The sequence below is a fragment of the Amaranthus tricolor genome, chromosome 13 (assembly GCF_026212465.1).
Source record: "Amaranthus tricolor cultivar Red isolate AtriRed21 chromosome 13, ASM2621246v1, whole genome shotgun sequence".
Taxonomy (NCBI): Eukaryota; Viridiplantae; Streptophyta; class Magnoliopsida; order Caryophyllales; family Amaranthaceae; genus Amaranthus; species Amaranthus tricolor.
In genome coordinates this window covers 2,747,997-2,762,453 of record NC_080059.1, presented here as the reverse complement: position 1 = coordinate 2,762,453, position 14,457 = coordinate 2,747,997, and the positions used below count along the sequence as shown (strand labels likewise).

Here is a 14,457-nt window from a genome sequence, read left to right as displayed (position 1 = left end):
TTTAGTTATATATATATATATATATATATATATATATATATATATATATATATATATATATATATATATATATATATATATATATATAATTTTGTATGATAACTGTTATTTGCAAATAACTACAAAAAGATAAAATAGATACTATTAAAAATACAAAAAGAATAAAAAAATAATAAATTCTCAACCCCTCCTATGAAGTTAGGGCGCATAAGCATGATATATTACTTTCTTAAATAACCGTTATTTATCTTAGATATATTTTTAAACCAAAAACATTATGAGGAGATTTTGACTAATTTTGTTTAAATAAAAAAAAAATTGTATGCATTTTAACTATAAATGACATGAGAGCATATGTAAACAAATTCTATCCGATAAAATTAATTTATTTGGCAAAATGCCAAATTCTTACATTGAGATGATTCAAGCAAAATTTAACCTTGATTATATTTTAATTTATAAATTAAAGAACTTCATATTATAAATTTGAAAGAGAATGACGTTAAATTATCAAAACATGAGTACAAGAACAAATATTGGTCGACTCTACTACAAGTGCAACAATCCCTTGGTTAAGGTTAAATTGAAAAGATGAACCCATCAACAGTTTTGACTTTTTGAGCATCAAAAAATGACATGGTAAAACCTCTTCGAACGATCAAGCAATACTTGCAAGCATCTCAATCTTTACTTGTCAAAACTTACTAGTCTTACAATTTCAATCGATAGGAATAGCACATAGGCTTAAGCTTTAGACTTCTTCCCCTTTGCTTCTGGGACAGGTTTGCTCTGGAAAGGTAAGAATGTCTTCCCTAAGACATATTGTCGTAAGACTTCGGGAATTTCAACCCCATCTTCCCTCTGATAGTTCTCTAGAATACAGCACAAGGTTCTTTCAGTAGCTGTCAGCGTAGAATTCAACAAATGGACGTATCGCTTTGTTTGTTCATTACTCTGCAAACCGAACGCAATAAATCAGATTTTTGTTTGAAAAAAGGCTAAATCATCTACGTTGATAGACTTAACGTAAACAGAACTACAGTAGAAGGTGCGATTTAGCTAAATAATAAGTAGATTATGAAACCCACTAAAATTTAAAGGATAAGAGATTACCTTTTTCTGCCCATAACGAATTTCTAATCTCCTAGACTGGTAGTCTGTACAGTTCGAACATGACACCAACTCTCGGAATGTGCTAGATGCAGGGAACCAAGCTTCCAAATCATATTTCTTTGCTGCAGCATCATTCAGGGCACCAGAAACAATGGACACTATCTGATAAGGAAGACCCAACTGCGACAACAGCAATAGCAAGTGAACAATTTTTTTTAAAAGTGGACTATATGCACTTGCTTTCCAGATAGCAATGATTTAAACAGTTGTGAAACTGAAATCAAGAAATATTCCAAAACAGCAAAGGAAAAACGCAAAACACATGATAGAGAATTAGAGAATTTATCATAAACAAGATGAGAGATGTTAAATATATCATGTAATATCTCTCCGGAAGTCTTTCGAATAATGAGTCTACACACACAAGCAGAACACAAAAAGTGAAGCGAGGAGAAAAACAACATACCTGCTGGTAGAATTCTTCCGAGTTTTTTAACATCTCTTCGTGCATTTCCCAGGAATCATTCCCATTTGGACTAGTCATGCAAAATTGTTCAACTTTCTCGAACTGATGTACTCGGAAAATTCCAAGAGTATCTCGTCCATGAGAACCTGCCTCTTTTCGAAAGCATGACGAGTAACCAGCATATCTAGAGAAAAATTAACACTAATCATCACATAATCAAACGCTTCAAACCAATTCTATCATGCAAAAGAACAATAAATCACCTTATAGGGAGTTGCGAAGGATGAATCCAATCATCCAAGTGAAAAGCACAGAGTGGTTGCTCAGCAGTGGCAATTAAATACTTGTCATCTCCCTCACCTGTTACCTATAGAACAGCTCAACAAGTCAAATCAAAACCTAAAACAATTTTCTAAACATCACGCAATTAATAATAAGGCTATCATATTTCTGTGTTCATCAGAGACCAAGGATGGCAAGCATAAAATCAGAAATATTGAGGTATATGATCGAAGACAATAGATATCACAAATATATTATGCAAAGGCTAATTGATGGCAAACAAGTTGCAAGCAGCGTTTAGCAATTACCAATGTTTCATATTTGTTCAACAATTGCAAAAAAAGAGTATTATGGTGATAAGCGACTGTCAAAAACACTGATAGACAGACATGCCGAATGCATTAATTTCATAAATGGAACTCAGTTGTAACATAGTGGAGAATTTACCTTGTAAAGCTCTTCATCAAATTGGGCTAATTGTGCACATTTTGCCATGATATCTTTTCTCATGAAGAACGGAGTCTGCAAAGGTGTATATCCCTTGGATGATAGAAAAGCAAGACCAAAGTTTATCAAAGCTTGATTAAGAAGCACACCATCACCTTTCAAGTAAAAACCTCTACCACCAGCAACATTGGATCCTGTAATTGTCATATTTAGCATAACTAGATTAAAAAATATGAAACACAAATATTAACATTATTTTGTCTAATCAGCATCCTCAGAAGGTGAGACTTATGGAGAGTTCATATTTAAAAAATTAGTGAACCATGTGACTATATGAGCAGGACATTTTCCAACAAAATTAACTCTCAGGAATACACAGGAGCTGGGCTTGAGCTTTATCAGCATCTAGCAGCAAAATGAGTAATAGGTCCCCGTACACAAGGTATATTCCAAATCCCACCAAGCACCGAGGATAACATTAATAAAAATACAATCGGACCACCAACATTTGTAGGGATAAGTGAACTACTGGGAGCAGAAGTTGTACCCTTCTAATGAGAGAGTATGTGAAGCATACATAGTGTTTTTTACGGTTCATGCCCATTAACTTGATAAACAAAGCATGACAGCAAACATGTCAAATGTTGCACATCCTCAAAAAATTATAGAAGATAGTTGAGCAAATGAAACTTCCACTTGTGTTTCAAAATCTACTATTGTTGTATTACATCCTACACTTGTGCCTTCCCAGTGATGTGCATTCGCTATTTAATGAAGCAATATAAAACATGTGGGGAAAATAAATTATTACAGTCCCCTTATTCTCAAATTTGCACAGCACATGCCTTCTTTTTCTAGGTTCAATTCAAATTAACTTGTGATTTGATAATTGTAGCATGTATTATTAACATTCCTGCCATTTGGTAATGTGTTTATAAGATATCAGAAATTTAGAACTAACAATTTTTTTCCAATGTCTTAAGACGCTAGGCATCAAAGAAAATGAAATCAGATTAAAACCATGCAATATAGTGGTACAAAAGACGTGGAGAACGTTTCCAAGTAAACAAGTATTGAAACTACTCTAGAAAAGTTTGATAATAATGATAGTTGGTGTCTACGCATTTCTTCAAGTAACTACATGTGATCAAAATTCATGAACTCTTTCAGCCGTAAACCTACTATTACATATGATAAAAATCAGCATTGTATTGCTTTTATAGTCCTATATCTTGAGAAGAAATCTTCCCTTTTATAAAGAGCTTTTATTCTCGATAATAATGATAGTTGGTGTCGACGCATTTCTTCAAGTAACTACATGTGTTGAGAGACATTGTAAAGCTGCAGGGAAGAGGAATGGAAAACACATTGCACATATGATGAGGCCATAATTGAACAGGGGCGGAGCAAAAATAAAAATTCTTTGAAGGCCCTGTATAATTTCAAAAATTATGATATTTTTCTAACAATTTTGTATATTTAAACACTTTACATATACTACATAATTTAATGGTAAGACCTTCAATTTTTCAGGACCCTGTGCAGTCGAACATGGTGAACATGCTCAAAATCTCCCCTGTAATTGAAGAAAACATCTACCACTATTGGGGGAAGTACAACACCAGTTAAGTTCTCTAGGTTTAACTTATTGGGCAACTTAGACATGTAATTACATAGCATTTGGCTTCAGCTTATCTAGCTTTGCTAGGGGCTCTCTATGTTTACACTGCTGAAAATTCCCTACTTCTGGGACCTTGCTGATTCCCGTCTCCATGCAATTAGTCACAGAACTTTGAACCATTGACAGACAACCCACTTATAAAATGTGTACTTAGCATGTCCTTTCATTGATGATTGCTTCAATGAAAATACATGGGCAAAGAAGATTATGCTCCACTTAGATAATGTATAAATGTATGATGTAGAAACATACATTATATATGCTAATATAAGTTTTTAACTTCTTGTACACTCTTATGATGGAGGTAGTATTGTTGATTTAACTTTAAAATGTCATTAAAACGTTAACAACTTGAACGATGCAATACGAAGACGATACAGGCATACAACTTATTTTTGCAGTATGCAACTTTGTATTAACAAAAGTAAGGTGGGTATATCAAGAACAGGTTTATAGCACAATAGAACTCATCAACAAAAACAAAGCAGAATAAAGTACCTTTCTTTGTATCTACAATTCCAAGCAGCTCAACGAGCTCAACATGGTTTTTGAGCTTTGGCTCGACACGCCTTTCTCCCCAAGTTTTAATAACAACATTATTGGCCTAAATCATCAAACAAACAAGTTCGTAAACAATAAATTGATAACAATCTATCAAAAATAATTAAAACAAAAATTAATTCCTAAATTTCAACTATACATCTCAATTACCAAGAAATTGGTATAGATTTCACCTTTACATTAAATCCATATTCAACATACCTCATCCTTGCTAACAGGGACTGAATCATGAACCAGGTTTCCTATCAATTCCAATTTCGCATACAATGCAGCCTTAACTTCTTGAACTTCCGCATCTTTTTCTGCACTAGACTTCTTGTTCTCTTCGGTACTCCTTATCATCTCAGATGCATCCTCACCAGCCTTACATACAGAAATCAATTATCAAAACACAAACTAACATTCAAATTACACGAAAATTCACAAATGCAATAGAAACCATACAATCTTCAACCGTGCCACTTCTTTATTAATCCGATTGAAATCCTTCCGTAAACTCTCAAGCTCAAATTGACCTATAAAACCATCAACAATCAGGAAAATCAATCACTTAATAGTCATCTAATTAGTGAAACAACCAACACTCCATAATTTTCTTTGCAAATCAACCTAAAAACACATTATTAATCAATAACGTTAATTACTTAATCCATATTGACGATAACATAGACATCATTACAAATTGACCTAACAAAATCATCGTCAATCAAACAATTACATCCTCCTACATATCATTATATGTAATCACTTTCAACTTCACTTCAATTACTAGCTGTTTTTAAATCAAGAAGTAATTTTTAATATGTCATCCACAAAATCCAGCTCGTGTAAAATTTCATAAGGCCTGCACTTAATCAGCAACAATTTACTAAAAAAAAGTTCACAAATTGACCTAACAAAATCATCTTTAATCAAACAATTGCATCCTCCTGGCTCCTTTATAAGTAATCAAATAATCAATATCAACTTCACTTCAATTACTTGCCATTTTTGCAATCAGATTTTTTACATTTCATCCACAAAATTCAATTCCTACAAACTTTTGAAAAAAAATGTTCAACCTAATCACTAATCAGCTAAAATTTACTAAAATGAATATTAATTCACAAAAAAACAAAACGAAGAGAGAGTACGTTTCCGCCATTCCTGATCGAGCTTGATAATCTCATCGACGATTGCAACGTCGGCAAAACGACGGCGTTGAGATTCTCTAATCAATTCAGGGTTACCTCCTTTATCCTCTCTGAACAAATTGATGTCCAACATTATTTCTTTTTGCTTTAGATTCAAGTTAGAGGTAAAGAAACGATAATGGGGGCGGCAACGAAGAAAAGAAAGCAGGTTGGTTGATGCAAGTCTTCGCATGAACTGAAGAAAAAACCCTATCGACTATCGTTCGTGCCGGAAAATGTATTAATTCTATTACCTAAAATAATGCTCAATTTTGGTTAAAAAAAATTGTTAATTCCAATAATTTTTTTTTTTTACCACACTAGTATATACACCAAATTTATTACTATAAAAATACATATAAATATAAACTTTAAAAAATTATACAATTGCATATTGTCATTATAAAATCATATATAACTTATTTATAACAAGATAATGATTGCATAATTAAATAAATAATTATTAACTATATATTAATATTTTGCTTAACTTCAATTCTCTTTGAAAGATGGCTAATTTTGAAATATTGTACAAAAATTGACATGTTTGCAAAAAAATTATTGTCAAAAAAATCTAGTAATTCTCTCATTCCAAATAAAATTAATGTACGTGGTTTAAAAGAATTAATATGATATTAGAATTATTAAAACAAGATATTAGTTTTCAAATAGATAAAAAGTTAAAGTAACTTATGCAGAGTCAAAGCTTAATCTAAGCCAAATAAGTTATTTTCGATCAAAACAACACGAATCTGAAAATTTAACTACAATTCTTAAACTTTTTGGTATATAGTAACCTTAACTAATAAAAAATTCGTGACTATAATTTCTAAGAGTTTCGGACTTCAAGGTTGTTTTAATAATTGACTAGATAGATTTTCGTGTAAAATACGGATATTTAAATATTTGCTGATATGAATAATGATGTTTTATAAAATTAATTCATTTACAACATACACTTAATTATTTAAATTTTGTACTATTATGATATTATCATCATCAAAGTGAATAAATAATTTATCATACAACAATATCAAAACAACACTTACAATAATTATTGAAAATTGAGACATCAAATTTAAAAGTCTTCAACCATGCGAATTTAGTTGAAAAAATAGCCAAATTAGTTAGCTTGTTCATTATGTAATGATGATTTATCTATGGTCAAATAATAAAAATTTACATGTATATTTTTTTGGTTTATATAAGGAATATAGTATTTCAATAGATCATCACATAGATTTATGGTTAATCAACAAATATTATATGTTTTAATGAGTTAATTATTTCTTTAAATATCAAATCAAATATCAAAAATTTTGCTATCAATCAACGACAGAAATGAGGTGGAAATTTTTTTAATAACAACGTGACCCGTGTAAATCTTTATTAAAATACTAATAAAAAAACGACTTGATGACACGGGTCACATTGTTATTAAAAAATTTTCCGCCTCATTTCTGTCGTTGATTGATAGGAAAATTTTTTATATTTGATTTGATATTTAAAGAAACAATTAACTCATTATAACATATAATATCTGTTGATTAACTATAAATCTATGTGATGATCTATTGAAATACTATATTCCTTATATAAACCAAAAAAAAATATACATGTAAATTTTTATTAGTCAAAAATTAATCCTATCAATTATCACATTTATATCCCTAATCATATTAAATCAAATCCACTCAAAATCATGTAAAAACATTATCAACCTTTCCAAATCAAATCCTACTTTTCATTCAATTATATTACATACACAATGCCAATTTAAGCCATCATAGTAACTCAAAATCATCAAAACAAACATAAACATAAAAGGGCACAACATAATAAGGAATCAAAAAATTGATAATCAGTTTGAATTTTGAATGGATTACAATGTTGCTAAAAAAAACCCATGTAGTAGTAATAAAAATCATTACAAAGCTCCTCTTATTTACATTACTGAAGATGTTCATTCTAATCAGAGGACATTTTGAGCATGTTTGACATGTTCGAATGGATAGGAACCCAAAATTTGGAGACCACAATACTAAATTTAGTATCCCAAAACTTTTTAAGTGTTTTAAAAATATAAAATTGTTAAAAAATTTGAATTTGCACAAGGTCTTCAAAAAATTTATTAATTTTTATTCTGCCCTAGTCCTAACAGTGATATTTGAAAATTTGGATCAGCCGCTTACTCTTACTCCATGAGGCAACCATCCTAATATATTCAGGATTTCATTAGATTAGAATGGCTTTTTTTTCTTTTAGAAATTAGCAAAAAAAAATCTAAAAATAAATTAGAATTTTAGATAACAAACCCTATAATAAAAAAATTATTAAAACAGGATAAAAACAAATTTCCTAATTTTATTGAAAAAAGGACCAAGAAATTTGAAGAGACCAAGTTGTTTGGAGAATTGTACTCCTAATGGAAATGTAAATGAAAATTTAATTATTGAAAAAAAAAAGAAAAAAGAGAAAAGTCTTATAAAGCTTTCGAAGGCAGCTTTTCTTGGGTAATGATTGAGCGCAAAAAGTAGTAGTGAGAGAATAACACGTGGCTTAAATTTTTATGATATTAGTAGAAGTTATGATATGATGATGATTCTCGACTTTATAAGTTAGAAAACTAAGAAACCTTTTGCGCAAAGTTTGTGTTGCCAAAATAAACACCACGGTGCATTTAAAAGACAGTTTGAAAGAGTGACATTACATTCCATGTACAACACAAGGGGAAGTAAGCCAGTACCTATGCTGCTATGCGATGATGCCTAGTCCAACAGTCTGGATCCGGATTTAAACCATGGTTTACCAAAATACAGAAAACGAGAAACACGAATCTAAAAGCGGAGCTGCTATTATTACTCGAAGAAAGTGTCCCAAGAAACATAGCAAGGCTGCCAAGATCATTATTTACAAAAACCAACAGCAACAGAAACTTTAGGGTGGTGAAATTTTGCATTGTCATACAGGATGACTAATACATAACTAAAACTATAAAACAACTACAACGAATCGGCCATTCAGAAGACATGGCCATCAGCATACATTATCACTCACTGACAGTGGGAGAAGAGGAAAAAAAAACTCGGCCCACTTCTCCTTGAATCTACTTTTCAGTCTGACGGCTAGATTCAGCGCCATCATCGAGGACATCAGTAGCAGAAGATTTGGTATCCTCTACTTTAAGGGATTCCCATGATTTGTCTGCATCAGCGACTTCTACCATGGGAGCGGATGGAGCATCAACAGATTGAGAATCCTTTGGCACTTCAGGCTCTTGCACATCAGATTTTCTGGAAGCTTGCATTTCCTCAAATTTGGAAATGACTTGCTGGAGTTCATCATTAAGATTCAGGGCCTCAAAGAGCAAGCTTTCGTCATCATTTGTGCTTTGAACGATCCTCTGCAGAACAGGCTGAGACTCCTTGCATTTGTTCAGCATGCTTATTGTCAGTTCATCCTGTAACAGCATAAAAGAGCAGCATTTTCAAATTCCAACCAATGAAATCAACTATCAATATCTGAATTACTGAATTGAAAAAATGGACATTGGTTTACGACACAAAATATTGCAAGTTTAAACTCCGAATGCTCTTCCGTTATGGGAACTATTCCAATTCACAGTTTTCACACCTACTGAGAGACATAAACAAATTAATAGGAGTAGGAAAGTATAGCATCAAATGAGTAAATAGCACAAGTCAATTAGGTCTTGCAACAAACACATGAATGATCTGATATATCTTTTGGCTCAGAGAAAATGTCAACAAATGTCATGTTTGAAGCTATGACTCTGGTTCTCTTCATTTCAGCTACTGTCAAACTCTCAAACAGTTTGACTCAAGTCCGAAATTTGACTCGTCAAATAGGAACATATTCATGCAAACTTTTCTGAAGTGGCCAGTCCTATCACTTTGAAAAGTACCAGTTCTTGTTCTGAGCACTAGATGATATATTTGGAGCAGCATAAATTGTAGAAAGCATAGGGCTGCAGCTGCCAAATACTTCAAAAGAAAGAAACGGACAGAATAGATCATATATTCCCTTAGGCAGCTCAAGTTATAGGGGGTGGTACTTAAAGATACAAAATCAACATAAGCAAATGATCTATCCTCTCTGTTCTGTCAAATTTTCAGGCACTTTCCCCCATATCCTTCTCAAATTCCCATTCTCAATTAGTCTTAGAGGTTTAATCAGTGGGGAGATTCAAAAAGATGGGAAAACCGTTACATCTATTGCCAAGGTTAACTGCAGAACTCAATTATGAAATATGTAATTATTGATTGCATATTGGCACTACTGTAATGCCATTCTGGTTAGTTATTTTGTATTGTGTAATATTCTTGCCAATAAGAGTGAAGAATGACAAGAATTTGAATTTGCAGGAAGACTTCACAATAGATAGGAACAAATGGAGGGGAAGAAGATATATGGATGATCACTAAAATTGATTTTCCTAGTTGTAGTCATGTAGATTAGTATTAATATGGACAGATAAAATACAGGTAGAATTGAAATTATTCTCCACTAAAAGTGGTCCGCGTTTAAGATTTTCAACTTTGAGTTTTTAACTTGAAATCCCCCTTTTATCTGTATCTGCTTTTCAAGCACTAAAAAACTTGTTACCTCTACAAAGAGTTACTTTTTTTATTAAAAAAAATGAAAAGCAATTGCTAAAGAATAAATATCTAAACTAAATAAATATAATAAAATATAGAAAAAAGGTAAACAAGAAAAGAAAAACTATATTAAATTAGCAAAACCTTCCCCTTACGGCCACCACAAACAACCCCTACCCTTTCCCCACCCTACAAAGCACAAATGACCACCCTTCTTATCCTTAGTTGCCAACATCTTCTCTCAATGCCAGGTCTGACTCACAGAGTCAAACGCAGTCGAGTAGAGACAACAAAATTGGAGGTCATGAATGATCTTCAACAGGAGAAGAAGAGCTGAACTGGCAACCATTATGCCATCGTTCTGGGTTTCAGATGGATCAATTTTCGATGGTGGGTCCCCTAGAGAACGTGGGAACCATGGCTATGAGATATAGTTACAATAATTTGGGTAGGAGAATTGGCCAAGGAATCAACACCGTAAGTTTCAAATCGACGGTGCAGACACCTTGCCAGGCATCACAAACGGATTGGAGGGTGGAGCTTTCATTGGCTCCTGTCGATTCAGGAGCTGTGGGTGAGGGAGGGTTTGCCAAGGTGGGAGCTGTTGGGGGGGGGGGAGGAGTTTAAGATTTTAATTCCTTTTTTATGATATGTTTATAATATCTTTACCTTTTGGTTAATCAAAGATTAACATCAGCATGTATGCTGCAAGTAAAAATAGGATTTTATCAGAAAATTGAAACAAATGCACAGTGATTCAAAGATTACCCTCCAGCTTCGTCTCAAAGAAAACTTCAGAAGATAAACGGCACCCTAAGCATAAAAGGGAAAATTACCTCAACTTTGGGGTCTACTTCAGAGTTCAACAAACTGGATAGCACTTCAAGGCTATTCTTGGTAATTTCTAAAAACTCTTTCTTTTGTTCACTGCTATAGGTATGCGGCAGCATCACATTCGATAGACCATTTGATTCTGATCCAGGAACTGGATAGCTTTCGGGTGGCAAGACAGCATTTTCATCAATGTAAGACTCCAAAGAATACTGCACTGGTGGATATTTTTCATCTTCTACCTGTGCAGACATGCTTCTCTTTCTCAAGTTCTGTCAATTTCAGTTGAAGAGGCAGCAAGGGAGCAAACAAAAATATTAGCACTATCGGAGTATTTAAGACCAAAATGAGCATTGAATAAAATGATATTAAATGTAATATGGTATAACACAGATACACAATTCAGTACAATCTCACTTAGTGTGGTACTTCGGAGAGACTGATACACCCTCTTATCATTGTACAAAACACCAACTTCTTTATATTTCTTAAAAACTTCAGTTGAAATACAAGAATGCTAACTCAAGCCCAGCCCGAAGCTTGAGTAATGAAACTATCAAGGTGTTAAGCAAGTAATCAGTGATCATAATTCAGGAATCACTTTTGTAGCCCTAGAGCTACAGGTGCACGAATATGAAGCGAGGCTGTGGTGGCACAGTGGGGGGTTGGGTGGTAGAAGAGGTAGGGGAAGGGATGAGCTTTTACTTTTGCTTTTTAAAAAAAAAATATTTTTCCTTTTTTTAAGTAAAATGACCTGCTACAGCAAGTCATCAAGTTATAGGGAGCACTTGGAACAAATACGGTGCAAAGATGGGAATATCTATGTATAATCAATAGGTAGGATTATTCACAGCGAATGGGTGAAAGGTGAGATTATTCAGGACAGTTTTTCTTTTCATTTTTAATAAACAACAATCTTTTTATCTCTCAAACAGCTTCAGCAAAAGTTCCATGGAGTTTCACCCCATTATTTTGACATCTTAGCTCACTTTCTCAGACAAGCAGAGATAAAATTTTTGAAAAAATTCACAGGAGCTGTCAGAAGCCAGAGAGTAACAAAAATGAAAAATTCTCAAAGTCTCCAAAAAGCATCTTACAATACAGGAACCAGGAATTCAACTTCATCACTGATCCCCTCAACTACAAAATCCTATTACCCAACTTCAATGCTGATCCACTAAATTATAAAATCTTAATACCCAAATTCATCATTAACATTACTCCCTCAATCCAGAAATAGTTGTAACTCACACTATTTATCAACCATCCCAAGTATGGTTAATAGATTTCACTGCTCTATGTGGTATGGTTTCACCAAAAGTGAGAAACAGACCATAAAAATAACCCATATAGCAATATTGTTCTCTTAACAACGAAATATTAAAGAACGTTCTGAGCTAAACGGAAGAAATCATCTCAATTCAACAAATTCGCATAAAGTTTAGATCATAGTAAAGAAATATTACTTTATGTGTATGTATTTGGACAGGATGTCCAGTCAAATTGTATAAATTTGTATGAATCTGGGTGCTAGCCCTTAACACAAAGGGGATTTGATAAATCTCCTAAAGCACACTGCACAAATGTGCCCACATGGATGACAGTATAATGCAAACGCTAGTGAACGAAAATACAAACTACATTAACAGTTAAAGTAGTATTCTTCTACGTTTTGGGCAAAAGGACAAACTTTGCATTTATGCCCTAGTTCACCTCTAGGAAAAGGGTTGATCCCTAGTTGACCTACGCCACTGAACTAGGAGAAACAAAGGTATAAGAAGTATTGCTAAAGTCAAGATATTCTACTATAAATACACTATTACTCTTCATTTAGAGGTAAATGAAGCATTTACTAAGATCTTAAGTCATAATCAAACCCAAATTACTCCAAAAGCCAAAGGCCACTGTGCACTTGGAGTTGGGCAACCTTTTGGGCCCATTTGTTCATCTTTGACTACATTTAAAGGTGGTCTTACTTGAAGACTACATAGCACCAACAAACCTCACGGGTATACTAATCCTCGATTTAACCCTAGTAAAAGACAAATTTATACTAATTAATTATGTTCAGCCCGAGATAAGACCAATTACTAAAACATTCACACATTTCATTTAGGGGGTGTTTGGCATGTGGGAATGAGACTTTGTTAGACTTTACCTGAGACTTTTAAGATGAGACTTTGAAAATAAAAAGTCTCATTTGTTATGTTAGATGAGACTATATATGTGGGAAGAGTTTGTTTGGGAAAGCTAGAAGAAAGACAAAAAATGAAAGTCTCACCTTCAAATACCACCCTCCCCCCAACACATTTATCGTGGGGACTTTCTTATTTTTAGTCCCATTCCCTTCAAACAAACAAAGACTTAGACTTTGTTTAAAGCAAAGGAACAAATACTACAAAGTCATCAAAACGCAACAAAACAAACCGAAGAATGTTTTCAATTTAACTAATTTGCAGAACAATTAGATTATTTCAAGCAAACTATCAAACCATAACGTAACACATTCACGCATTTGATCTAAGCAAAGAAACAAACTCAACAAACTCATCAAAAGCAACAAAATATCCTTAATATTACCTCATATGTTTGTCGAAAAATCGGCAAATAACTCAACTCATCAGACTCACCCCAAGCCCTAATTAACTCCATAGCTCTAACCTGAGACTCACGATCAGCTTGTGGATTCTCAATCAATTTAACAACCATATCCTCCACAACTTTCTCCGACGCAATCTCAGAAAACACTTTCTCACAATTCATCGCACAAGCTTCAAGTAACTCCAATGCTAACCTCATCGCAATCGCCTCAACATTTCCAACATTATTAATCTTCTTCTTAATTGACTTCACAATTTCAGCCCCACTCAATTCCTCAGCATTAATCAAAGAGCAAATTCTCAAATTAAGACCCCAATCAGGGGATTCAAGTGTCGGAGTCGTAGCTTGATCGACGATTCGTGATTCAGGAGTAGGAGATTGAAGAAGATCCTTCATTTCCTTGACTTTGAGGGAAATTGTCCTTCCCATTTGTGCTCCACCTAGTTTAAGCCGTTCTCCGATGGAAGCTAGCTTGGATTTGTCCATTGTTAGGGTTTGTGATGAAGGAAGTTATAGGTTTACGGATTTGAGAATTATAATTGATGGTGATGAATTTGAATTTTGGAGAGTAGAAATAGGAACGATTGTTGATGAATGAAAAGGGGAAAGTAAGGGAGTGCTTGGTCTTTTTTCGGAATGAGAAGAGAGGTAGAGCGGGTACGCGCGGGCAGGGCACTGTCGGAT

General features: G+C 33.4%; 2 protein-coding genes across 2 annotated transcripts; both read right to left on the bottom strand.

Moving 5' to 3' along the window:
- Positions 1–485: 485 nt before the first annotated feature.
- On the bottom strand, positions 486–5,961 carry LOC130798595 (serine--tRNA ligase-like). The gene is made up of 9 exons (XM_057661653.1): positions 5,684–5,961; positions 4,995–5,065; positions 4,752–4,913; positions 4,488–4,593; positions 2,309–2,502; positions 1,843–1,946; positions 1,580–1,763; positions 1,114–1,293; positions 486–954 (listed from the first exon to the last, which is right to left on the bottom strand). The coding sequence occupies exons 1-9, from the start codon at positions 5,913–5,915 to the stop codon at positions 745–747; spliced, it is 1,443 nt and encodes a 480-aa protein (XP_057517636.1). The 5' UTR covers positions 5,916–5,961; the 3' UTR covers positions 486–744.
- A 2,597-nt stretch (positions 5,962–8,558) lies between these two features.
- LOC130798594 (TOM1-like protein 2) lies at positions 8,559–14,457 on the bottom strand. Its single transcript, XM_057661652.1, has 3 exons — positions 13,753–14,457; positions 11,178–11,444; positions 8,559–9,182 (listed from the first exon to the last, which is right to left on the bottom strand). The coding sequence occupies exons 1-3, from the start codon at positions 14,257–14,259 to the stop codon at positions 8,829–8,831; spliced, it is 1,128 nt and encodes a 375-aa protein (XP_057517635.1). The 5' UTR covers positions 14,260–14,457; the 3' UTR covers positions 8,559–8,828.